The sequence below is a fragment of the Antechinus flavipes genome, chromosome 1 (assembly GCF_016432865.1).
Source record: "Antechinus flavipes isolate AdamAnt ecotype Samford, QLD, Australia chromosome 1, AdamAnt_v2, whole genome shotgun sequence".
Lineage (NCBI taxonomy): Eukaryota > Metazoa > Chordata > Mammalia > Dasyuromorphia > Dasyuridae > Antechinus > Antechinus flavipes.
The window spans coordinates 211,328,871-211,341,154 of record NC_067398.1 but is presented as its reverse complement, the minus strand read 5'-3'; the positions used below and the strand labels follow the sequence as shown (position 1 = coordinate 211,341,154).

At 33.5% G+C, this 12,284-nt stretch overlaps 1 protein-coding gene across 4 annotated transcripts in view; it reads left to right on the top strand.

Moving 5' to 3' along the window:
* Positions 1 to 12,284, top strand: part of TDRD7 (tudor domain containing 7) — a 102,445-nt gene that overhangs the window by 28,599 nt on the left and 61,562 nt on the right. For 2 of the 4 annotated variants that reach the window (XM_051995719.1, XM_051995713.1), the window contains exons 2-4: positions 1,587 to 1,799; positions 3,858 to 3,999; positions 6,102 to 6,294. In XM_051995719.1, coding sequence (XP_051851679.1) covers positions 1,593 to 1,799; positions 3,858 to 3,999; positions 6,102 to 6,294 — 542 coding nt within the window. In that variant the 5' untranslated portion in view covers positions 1,587 to 1,592. Of the gene's footprint in view, positions 1 to 1,586; positions 1,808 to 3,857; positions 4,000 to 6,101; positions 6,295 to 11,310; positions 12,011 to 12,284 lie in introns of those variants that run through there. The other 2 variants (XM_051995728.1, XM_051995736.1) reach the window with 2 other exon arrangements.

Genomic DNA, 12,284 nt, shown 5'->3' with positions numbered 1-12,284 from the left:
AAGTTTAATGGAGAGGTAAATTGTGGACCTGAGCTGGCTACAACACTTTAAAAACTAAGATTCATTCAGGAGATATGTCATATAAAGGACATCATCAAAGAAATGTATAAATTAAGAATTGGATTAGTCACATGGTGAAAGTAAGAGATATTTAATAAATAGCAGACTTTACAGGGATACTTGCAATGTCAAGAAAATAGAGTATCACTGGTAAAATTGATGGCTTTAATATTGTGAACTTATGGGAAAAAGTGATAAGAGTTGCACATGTTGGATAAACAAGAGAGATTGTGAACTGCACCATTGGCAGAAATTTCACATAAATTAAATAAAATGAGGTATTGGGATATTATTTGAAAATCAGTTCTTCATTGTACTAAAGTATCAATTTATGTATTTAAAGACTACATAAGTCCTTTTAAAAATTAAAAATTAAAAAAATTAAAAATCAAAATCAAAAATTACAACTAGTAGAAGTCCACTTTTACATAAGAAGAAATGGAAAGATTTTAAGTATGGGCCCAATGATGAAGTTACCTTTTATCTGGGTACCAGCCTAATAAAGCTCAGAGAGAAGCTTATCATCAATTAACTTCAGTATGATGAATTCTCACAGACTTCTAGATTAGAGGGGCTGTGATATGTGTTGACAAAAGGTGTATCCATGAAATAACATGCTGTAGAAAGGGAGGAGAAAGGTATGAATGTGTTGACAAAATTTACATATTCTTGATATCTTATATTCTAAGTAAGTTTTATTGATGCTTTTCTTCTTTGTATCATAGACATGGGCAAGATGGAGGCAGGGCAGGGTGCAGACACCTCCACTGTGATAAAGAAAACAAAAGTATCCAATGTGGTGACCACATATGGCAATTTACATAATATTAATCCCTAATTCAATATCCTCTTCCCTCACCTCTCTGTTCTGGGGAAGGGAGGTATGGGTTCATTATTATATGGACTTTGATTGTTTTTTTCAGTTACGTGGAGTTTAGCTTCTTTTAGGAATTTAGGCTTTAGGCTCCCTTTTAGGATTCCTTGAAATGTTAAAGTAAACTGCAAAGACATGCTAATGGGTATTATAAGGTAATGACATAATAACAGCTCATCCCCATAAAATGTATGATGTAAAGCAGGGATTTTAGAAGATGCTCCTTTAGAGTTTAGAGTGCAATGGACCATGATCCAAGACAATCAAGACAGCTCTGTCTTGATCCTTACCTAGTCATCTGTTTTCTTTGCCTTTCACATAAATGAAGATGAAGTTATTTCCAGAACAAGGAAGGGTTATCCCTTCTCTTCTATTGTGAAATGGCCCTTTTCTGTGAAAACAGCTGAGTTAAGAGAAGAAGAGTAGGATTAGGTACAAAAGAGTGTGCCAGCTTCTTAGTGGAATATTGGCAGACCCCCTTGCTCACAAAACCAAGAAGAAATGTGTTTGTTCTAGTAGTAGAATAGCCAGTGTTTATATCTCCTATATAGTCTATTTATGCTTTACAATTTAAATGTCATTTCCTTCATAATTTTAAATTTATAGAATGATGAACTGTGTTGCAATGAATTTCTCTTATATTTAATTACAGGTGAAGATGCTGGAAGCAGACTTGGTTGCAAAGATGCTTCGAGCTGTTCTGCAGTCCCATAAGAACGGAATAGCATTACCCAGGCTACAAGGGGAATACAAATCTTTGACTGGTGATTGGATCCCATTCAAACAACTAGGATATCCTACATTAGAGGCATATTTAAGAAGTGTGCCAGCAGTTGTCAGAATAGAGATCAGTAGATCTGGAGAGGTAAGAAGGTAATTGCACATATATACATATATATGCCATGTAAATTAAATGAAAACTTGACTTCTTAAAAGTTCACAGAATCATAGATAGGCTTAAAAAATTGGAAGTAATCTCAGAGATCTTCCAGTCCAAATTTTTACTAATGCAAAAAAAAAAAATTACTTCCAAGGAGATTGCATTTTAAAAATCTGTGAATTTTCAAAAATGAATGTTATCCTCTTCCTTTTCTTCTCTCCTCCTTTCATTTCTGTCACTCTTTTCTTTGGTTCCTGGTCCTCACATCCTGAGCTGATGAATACACTTTCATACTGAAGGCTGAAAGTGAACTGACTAAAGGTGAAATAATTCATGATTGAAAATTTTAATATATTTTATTCTGATCTGAAGTGTAGTTTGAGTTGGGAAATAATTTTTGAGTGAGTGTTGGACTAGACTCAAAAGATAAAATCCTTGTAAAATATCCTCTACAAATGGCCATACAGTGACTATAAGCACATTGTACATATAGTAAATAAAGTACCATGCAGCTGCATGAGTTAGCGTGTTTTTGTTTTGGTTTTTTTGGACAGCTGTAATTGTTAAGGACTTGAATAAATATCATTTCTACAATTCTTCATATTCTTTCCTATAATGTGTATCCTATAATTCCAGTTGGCCAAACAGAATAGGTCTAATTCTCTTTTACAAACCTTCAAATAATTGAAAACAGCTGTCCTAGTCCCTTAAGACTTTTATTCATACTTAAAAAAAAATACTCTCAACAGGTGTTAGTAGGGATATGGTCTTGTGTCCTCTTATCTCTCTGCTGATTTGCCATTATGGGATGTCTAGAAGTAGTGAAAATGTATACTGTAGGACTGCCACTTTGTTCATTCTGTATTCTAGTAATACAGCTTAAGATCCCATGAGCTTTTTAATTCTATACTATGAACTTCCCCATTTGTCATTTTTCTTGCATCTTTTTTACTTTTAATGCAAGTCTGATTTTTTTCAACAAATGACTTGAACCCAGCAGTAATAGAGTGGAAAACTAAATGGTGAGTGTATGTGTGATTAACATAAAGAACAATACAAAACTTCTTGTCTTTTTTTCTTGATTTGATATTAGAAGAAGAGTCAATAAGTAATTAGTAGTAATATCAATATATTGGTAAGCTTTCACTTTTGTGGACGTCAGAATTTTAAAATCACTTTTGAACTGATTTTTAAAATGAATTTTAAAGTGTGTTGTACATAAGATGAACCTGTTTACTTGATTGCTTCATGGGATTGGTGAGGCTTAAGTTACTATTAGAATTATAAAAAGTCAGAAGAGCAAAGCAGATTTTTCTGATAAAGTAAAGAAACTAATATGAACATGTGTGGATCTTGACAGCTAGTGAGTATACCAGAGGGAAATTCTTTATAATTGGGGAACTTTATTACTTTATAACTGGGCCTGCTGGTGATGAAATTGGCCTATTTTTATTCTTCATCCTAACCTCTCTCAGTCTTGGTTTCCCAATTTGTAAAATGGAAATAATCACAGCAGTTACTTAACAGGGATCAGAGATAATGTACAACAAGAACTTTGCAGCCCTTGAAATTTTATGTGTTAGCTATTATTATTATCATTGTTATTAATTTTTTCCCTGTATGACCGAGATGGCTCTACTATATTTCATAGCTACAAATTGTCCCATTGTGCTGTCTTGTAGAACTGTGTTACAAAGGGGATCAGATAAAAAGAGAGAAATCAGTAAAAAACTGCTATTGAAAAAAATGACTCCATGTATCACAATCTCTATTACTAGTCATCCAGCATTATCATCATGATATATGAAGAGTAACATTGTAATTTGATTCTGAAATTGAAAAATAAAATGAATAAAGCTTTTTGAAAAAGATAGTTGTAAATTATGCTGAAAAATGTATTTTTGCTAAAGTATTTTCATTGAGAATAAACAAAAGGAATATTATATCATTTGTATGTGCATGCTTTTACTTGAGGTCTACTTGTTTTGCTTACTCCTAAGAAATTTTAAATCTCAAATTTTTTTCCTTGCTTCCTATGAGCAGATAACTTGCTATGCTGTGGCTTGCACAGAGACAGCCCGGATTGCTCAACTAGTAGCACGCCAGAGGAGTTCAAAAAGAAAAACAGGAAGGCAGGTGAATTGTCAAATGAGAGTGAAAAAAACCATGCCGTTCTTCTTAGAAGGTAAGTTTGTCTTATGTGCTGGAAATGTCAGGCTTTGTCTACAGATGGTTAATCATATAGAAAAGGAATTCATGATCACAATGAATACTTTGGAATTCCAAGTGGCATTAACATGTTTGTTTTGTACTATTTCAAAGAAAAAAGTCTGGTTAGTATTTCCACTTAAAAATTTCCACTTAAAAAAAAAACTATAAAGTAAATTTGATGAGCCGAAAAGAAATTGGAAATAACATCAGGTGGGGTGTGAAGCTTTCTATCTTTATTATTATAGTGGCTTTTGCAGGGAAAAACATCAACTAGAGTACCAGAAGCTGATTTGGCAGATTATAAACTTTTTAGAAGTTTAAACTTATGTTTAGTTTTTACAAAATTTGTAATTTCATAGAGCATGTGAAATCAATAGCATTTATTAAGTACCTATTTTTTGCTCATCACTGAAGGCAATTCAAAAATATGAATATAAGACATTTTCTCAAGGAGCTTATAGACTTGTTGTGGGGAAGGGTATATTTAATAAGTACAACAGTGTAGTGAGATGCAGCCAGAAGACTTGGGTTCATACTTATGCTGCTATTGACTTTGTGCGTTATCTTGGATAGACTTATATGCTTTTTGAATTTCTCAGTTTATGATTTCCAAAATGAGAATATTGGATCAGATGATTTCTAAGGTATTTTCTAAGCATTAAAAAGCTGTGACTTATTTGAAGTGCCCAAGAGTGACAAAGACCTCCTAAATGAGATCTTTCCTTACTATATTATAATGTTAGAAATGATGCTTAGGATGCTCTCAGAAAAAAACAGGAAAGACTTAACATGAACTGATGCAAAGTGAAAGGAGTAGAACCAGGAGAACACCGTACACAGTATTAGCAGTATTGTAAGATGATGATCACTTGTGAATGACTTAGCTGTTCTCAGCAAATACAGTGATCCAAGACAACTCTGAAGGAATTATGATGAAAAATGTTATCCATCCCCAGAGAAAGAAGTGATGGAGTATTAATGCAGATTGAAGAATAATTTTTAAATTTTTTTTTTAATTTTTCTTGGGGCTTGAGGAGTTTTTTGTCTATATTTTCTTTTGCAACATGACTAATATGGAAATTTATTTTGCATGACTACACATGTATAACCTATATCAAATGACTTGTCTTCTCCCAGGGAATGGGAAAAGGAGTAAAGACAGAAGAAAAGATTTTAGAACTCAGATGTTTAAAGATGAATATTAAAAAATTGTTTTAACATGTATTTGAGGGAAATAAAATAATAAAAAAAATTTAAATTTCCATTCCTGATTCTAAGCTGGTAGCACTTCTCCCTAGATATTACCTTAAATTTTTTTTGCATATATATATATATATATATACACACACTTATATATATGTTATGTATGTATATATATAAAATTTGTATGAGAGGCAATGTGATACAGCAAATAGAGCTGGTGTTGACTCAAGAGGACATGGGATCAAGGTATGTTTATAAAGCATACTGGCCTGGTAAGCATGGACAAGTGACTTCACTTCTAATACTTTTAATTAAGACTAGCCATTGAAGAAAAGGAACCAATCTGTATTGGTAGAGTGATTTTTCCTCATGTAGGAATTTCCTTAGTGAAGTCACAGGTTCCAGTCTTTATCCCTGACTTTTGTATATACTTATATGTGCACATGTTGTTTTTGTCAATAGAACAAAAGTTCCTTGAGTCAAGATGCCTTCACTTTTCTTTGTATCCCCAGTCCCTGAGACAATACCTGGCCCTTAAGAGGTAAAGTTCTTTGGGAAAGGCTAGAGGAGTGAGGGGAATCAAGTACCAAGCTGGAACAGTCATAGAAGTGGTTGGAAGACCAAGGAAATAGCATGGAGAAAGGAATGAAGATATGTGTTTGAAGAACAATGCTGGGATTTGGAGTGGAATAAGTATAAAAAATGGTTAAGTAATTAGAGTAAGTCCTTATTAGTTAGGTTGCGATGTCTGTGCATTAACCTGAAATTAGGGGTATCTGGCTCTTCAGCATCTTTGAAAGCAAGAGAGTGACATAATGAATCTTTAATTTTAGGAAGCTTATACAATCCCATATGTACATCTTTTTTTTATAGGAAAACCAAAAGCAACACTCAGACAACCAGGATTTTCTTCAGAGTCTGAAAGAGACAGCAAAAAACCCACACTCTTAAGAGAAAAATGTGTCAAGTCTGGTAACGAAACTTCACCATATACCTTGCCCCCTACACTTGGAAGTGGAGTGTCCAGAGAAGTGCCGATGCAGAGACACGTGACAATGATAAACAGGTTAGTACACATACAGTTGATTGTGTGCTCAGTTATTTTTTAGTTGTGTCTAACTCCATGACCCCATTTGGGTTTTCTTGGCAAAGACCAAAGTGGTATCTTTTTCCTTTCCTAGCTCATTTGTGATTTGTCTCACAACTAGTAAGTGTCTGGGCTGGAGTGGAACTTCTGAAGATGAGTCTTCTTGACTCCAAACATGATGCTATATCCACTATACCACCTAGCTGCTTAACAGTTTGTTAGATATACTAAAATAAAACATTTAGCAGAACTAGTCTAATTTTGCATTTTTAAGGTAAATGCTTATTAGATTATTTCATTATGAATTTATTTGTAATCTGTACTCTTAAATGATTTTTTTTTGCTATTCAATTCTGTAATAATAAAACCCTTAATGGGTTTATGTGTGTTCCTAACTTTTTGTTAGTACTTGGTAAGCTCAGAGTTGGACTAACCCTGAATAAATTTAGTCTTTCAATTAGGACTTTAGTCTCTTCCACACCCTACAATTTAAATGTATTCAGGAGGAAGCTGCTTATCAAGTATAGCTAATAATTAGTGCTTCTTCTGTAAATAATAGAAATGATACCTTTTTTCATGATTCTCATCTTAATTGCCAATGTCTTAGCGTATACATCTTTAGTTGAAATGACTAGGTTGCTTCAAAATACTACCCTAATGTAGTATGCAACTTTTATGAAACTTTACCTGTAATTTTTTTTAATTACCTACATTCAAATTATATATCATAGTATTTGTGGTCCAGGACAGAAGGAGAGAAGCAACAGCAATTGATCACTGGAAAGATACAAAGTTATGATGTTATTTTATCTTGTCTGTTGAGCAATATCTAGAATTTTATGACAGAGCCAACAATATTCACTTTAGGAAGATAGAGGCAGGAGGTAACAAAAATAATCTCTGCCTTTGCATCACCAAAGACTGTCTAATTAAAAAAAAAGCCTTAAATAGTTTATTTTATTGGTTTTCTAGTTCCAAACTCTGAGTGTGTAAATTTTGGGAAAAGCATCCAACTGTCTTTCAGTTTAAAAGATGGTATTTTAATATTTTTTAAACTCTAAGAATGACAGAAAATATTTTAGTTCTTGTGTGGCAGTGTTCAAAATACTGTAAGTACAGTTCAAATAATGAAAAAACTGAATGTTCAGAAAGCACCACTCTAAATTTGTCATACTGGTTGTATGTTGAAATAACTAACAAAAGAACCAAAAGTTCTATTTCTCTTTTGATAGTTGGGGGAGAAAAAAGGAGAAATAAAGAAATAAAGGAGAAAGAGGTTAGGAATTAGGAAATTTGAGTTTTGTGTCACTAACCAGTTAAATTATTTTAGGAAACTATTTTAAACTCTTTGGGCCGAAGTACCCTCTTTTGTAAAATGAGCTAGTTAGAGTAGATGATGTCTACTTCAGGCTTGAAAACTTCTTTGAGTCATCTTTGTTTGGTTTTATACCAACCTTGATGCATTTATTCTGTAACAGCAAGGGTCAGAAACTAAGAAGATGATGAGATAGTATGGTTGTGAATTTATAAACTTTGCTTTTAAATTTCTTAGCGATTGCTCCTTGATAATCACATTAATAGAGAGATCAGTCATTATTGTGCCTTAATTAAAAAAAAACACACAGTCATTGTGAATATCTTTATTTAATCTTTCTACTCCCTGGCAATATAGATACTTGCAAGAGTTTATTTGTTTCTTAAATATCTTTGGTTAAGAGAAAAGCCCAGGTCATTGGTACAGTTCCAGCACCATCTAATTCCTAATTTATTCTTTTACATGGTAGAAAAAGGATTGGGGGACAAAATTGTACCCCCAGCCTTGGGGATTTAGAAAAGAAACAGCTATAACAAAAAAGAAATGAACAATATGGCAATGTAATTGGGTGGGAGATAGAAGAGAGATTGTGGTGACTGGCTTTTCCTTCCCTTACTAAAGCCTAAATCAAGCATCCCAAAAGCTCTTTTAATTACATTTTTTTTTTTTCCTAACAAGGACAAAACTTATTAAGTCTAGAGAAAACTTTAAAATCATATGATTATTTCAACAGAGGAAAAAATTATGTCTTCTCAGTTTGTGTCTGTTCTGGAGTGGAGGAATGTATGAGAGCAGATAAACTGGATGTATGAGTCAAAATGTTAGTAATTAAAGCAAAGGAATGTATCATTTTGATTGTTTCTTTTCTTGGGAGACATCATCTCTTTCTTACCCCCTTGGTAACATCATCTCTTTCTTCTGAAAAATCTTTTGGGGATCATCTTTTTTTATAACAGCTTTTTATTTTTCAAAATACATGCTAAGATATTTTCAGCATTCACCCTTGCAAAACCTTGTGTTCCAAATTTTTCTCCGTCCCCAGCTCCCTCCTCCCCTAGATAGCAAGTAATCCAAAATGGGTTAAACATGTGCAGTAGTTCTAAACATATTTCCTCATTTACCATGTTGCACAAGAAGAATCAAATTAAAGGTGGAAAAAATGAGAAAGAAAAAAACAAGCAAACAAACAGCAGCAGCAATGAAGGTGAAAATACTATGTTTTGATCCATATTCAAGGGGATCAACTTTTGAGGGTATTAAGGGAAGACTAATCAGATTTTTCTCCTGACATGACTGAGAAATTTTTCTCTTCTTGAATAATTAGCAAATATTTGTGAAACACCTTTCAGTGCCAGGGTTTTTGCCAGACACTGGTCATACAAATAACAACAAATACTCACAGGGAAAAAGAACGACATATATAACTATAAAAAGAATATAGATAATTACAAGGTAGTTAGTGAAAGAGGGGTAGTAAGTCCTACACCAATTTTTTTTAGCCTTTTCCACTCTTCTGATGTGTGGATGTGTGTGTGTGTACATGGTTATATTTAATACTTCCCAAACTTAGGACTGAATTTCTTTTGAATTTAGGAGTTTGTACAACTAGATGGGAGACCATAGGGTGAAATATAAAGAGCTGGGTTTGAAGTTTGTTATTGTTGTTTGCCAGAGAGCATTCAAAATAAAAGCTATAAAGTTTGTGCCATAATTGAAGTACCTTCAGTTGAAGATACTAGGGATTTTTAACTTAAAGACAGAAAAACTTGGGAGGTGGGGGTGGCACATGATAGTCTTAATCAGTTATTTTAAGGGCCAAGGAATTCAACTTGTTTTGCTTCATGATTAGGGGTATAATTAGGAATAATAGGCAGAAATTGCAAAGAGGTGAGTAGAATAGGGTGCTTCAAGAGTTAGTACATTCCCTCTTAATGGAAGTTTTTGGGCAGAGAGTAGATTGAAAATATGGAGGATGGGATTGTAGAGGGAATTCTTGTTCAGATAATATTTTACCAAATGATATCTGGCTTCCCTTCCTAAGCTTTAACTTCCTACAAAAACTCCATTATCTTGTGCTTTTGCCCATAATGGAGAGTAGGGTACTTTGTGGGGGAAATGCCCAGCCCCCCTAATAATCCCATATAATAAATCTTAATTTCCTTGTTTGCTATTATAGTGGTGGGAAGGGAAGCTTGGTGGGTTGGTCACCTTACTTCCTTTACATTAGGTCTCCATCTTTACTTACTCTCCTAACATGCCCTTTCAAGATAATGTAGTTTTCCATTTGGATAGAAATCTTAGGGGACAGAACATGTGCAGTTAGAGGGCGGGTGTAGAAGAAGAACAAAACCTTCCCTTCCTTTCTTTTCCATACAAAGTTATAAATTTTAGAGCTAGGAGAGTGGCCCTAAAATTTTTCTTGGTAGTTTTACTACATAATACAAAGCATGTGAACAAGCAGGCACAATCTTACTGTAGAATCTTAACATTTTCTTGCTACCTTACAACCTTTTTTCTTACTGAAAGATAGTGTACCTTGTGTTTTTTTCTTTTCTGCAAGTTGAGAGTCATACAAATTAATTTAAAATGGGACAACTAGCCATAATGCTAATCCTTACGATTTATACCTTTTAACCCAGAGTTGAAATAGTCAGCATGGAGTCATTATAGTGATTTTTAATGTCATAAAAAATATTTTATACATATGGCTCAGAATTCTAGTTCCCCATGAACATCTGTTTAGGATTCAGAGTTAAGAGAACTGAAAAACAAAAAATCAAGGGATTCTAGATTTAGAACTTTAGGGGACCCCTTAGCAATTGAGTAAATCAATTCCTTCATTTTCCAGATGATGAAATTGAGACAGAGAAATTAAGTGATTTGCCAAAGCCAGATTCCATTTCAGGTTTCTATCAAGAAAACTACTGGTGGCACTTAAGAGAAAAATCCAAGGGCCATGGTCACATTTAAAAAATTATTTAGGTTTTGATTTATGTTTGAGAGAATTATAGGATGTTTCACTTGTCTACTTTTAAAATTAAGGTCAATTAATTATTATTACTAATAAAACTAAGTAATTTAAATTTTATTTTATCATAGAAGCTAAGGTCACTTTCTGAGTGTAGTGCTGGAAATACAAAGACAGAAATGAAGCAGTTGTTGTACTTAAGACTCATTTTTATTAGAGGAGACACTATGCACAAACATAAGCTAATATAAAATGTATTTTCAAGTAAATTCAAAGTAATTTCATTGACAGGTTCAAAGAGGCACTCAGATAAGAGGTAGTGATTTGAGCTGAGCTTTGCAAAGGTGCATCTCAGATCTAAGGGAGGCAGGAGAATAGAATATTGTATGTGAGAGACAGTGAATAGGCTGGTTTGAATGGAAATGTAGGCTATGATGGGAAAAAATGTATAATTATTCTTGTAAAGTAGGCTAGAGTTCAATTGTAAAGGACTTTAAATAGCAGGAGTTTGTGTTTTGTGCCAAAAGCAATAAGTAGAGATAAACTGTAGCTGAAGATATGTTCTTTGAACAAAATACTGACAGAATTGAACTTTATCCATTTTATACCTGTATAGGGGATGAATGGAAACCTTCATAGTAAGGGAACTAATTAAACATTGGAATCAACCCAATGAGAGGAGATCAGGGGCTAGATCAGAGTGATGGCTTTGTGAGATCAAAGCTGAGGAATACAGACAATGCCTTTGGAATGCAGAGTATGGAGAGGTGCTGATAAGTCATGGTGGGTTAGGAAAAGACTCGAACTGGCACCTGAACATTGGATGAATTTTAGATAAGAATAAAGGAGACAGGGAGAGAACAGGATTTATAGTGTTACCAGAGATCCAGAGAGATAGGTGTTCACATGGTCTTTTATAATATCTTTTTTTAAGAGAGATTATAGACGAGTAGAACTGGAACGAAACATTCATTTTAGGACAGCAGTAATAATTAAAGTTAGAAAGAGAAATTAAATCCAGATTGTAATCAACTTCAAATGCCATATTCAAGGGTTTGGATTTTATTTAATAAGTAGTAAGGAGATATACTGAAAGTTTTTTTAGCAAGTTTGTCGATCACATAACTTTTAGGGAAAAAAATTTTTTTTAAGAAATATTTTAGGGAAATTTAACTTGGCAGTAATGATGTGGAGGAGAGACTAGAAGCAAGGAGACCAGGTAGGAAATTACTGCAGTAATCCAATTCTGAGGTCATAAAGACCTAGACTAGGGCAGGGACTGTAAGAATAGAAATCAAGGTATATGTAAGAGGAGGTACCTTATGAAGGAAGAAGCGATAAGAATTGGAAGTTGATTGGATATAAAAATAAGAGAGAAATAAAAAGTCAAGGATTACAAGGTTTCAAGCTTGGTGAGTATTTTTTTTTAATCAGAAACTATTTTTAGGTAAAGGGTTGAGTTTTTAATGAAAGTAGAATATTTAAGTAGAAATATCCAGTAGGAAGTTGAAGATATCTTAAAAAGAGAGGACAGCGTTAGAGAATCATCTATATAGAGATTACAGTTAAATATGGCAATAGCAGACATTTCAACCTGTGATTTCCAGTCAATTCTTCCTAGATTCTGCAAAAGTAGAAATAGCAAGATTTAGGTGACATACTCTAAGCCATTATTATCAATTAGAA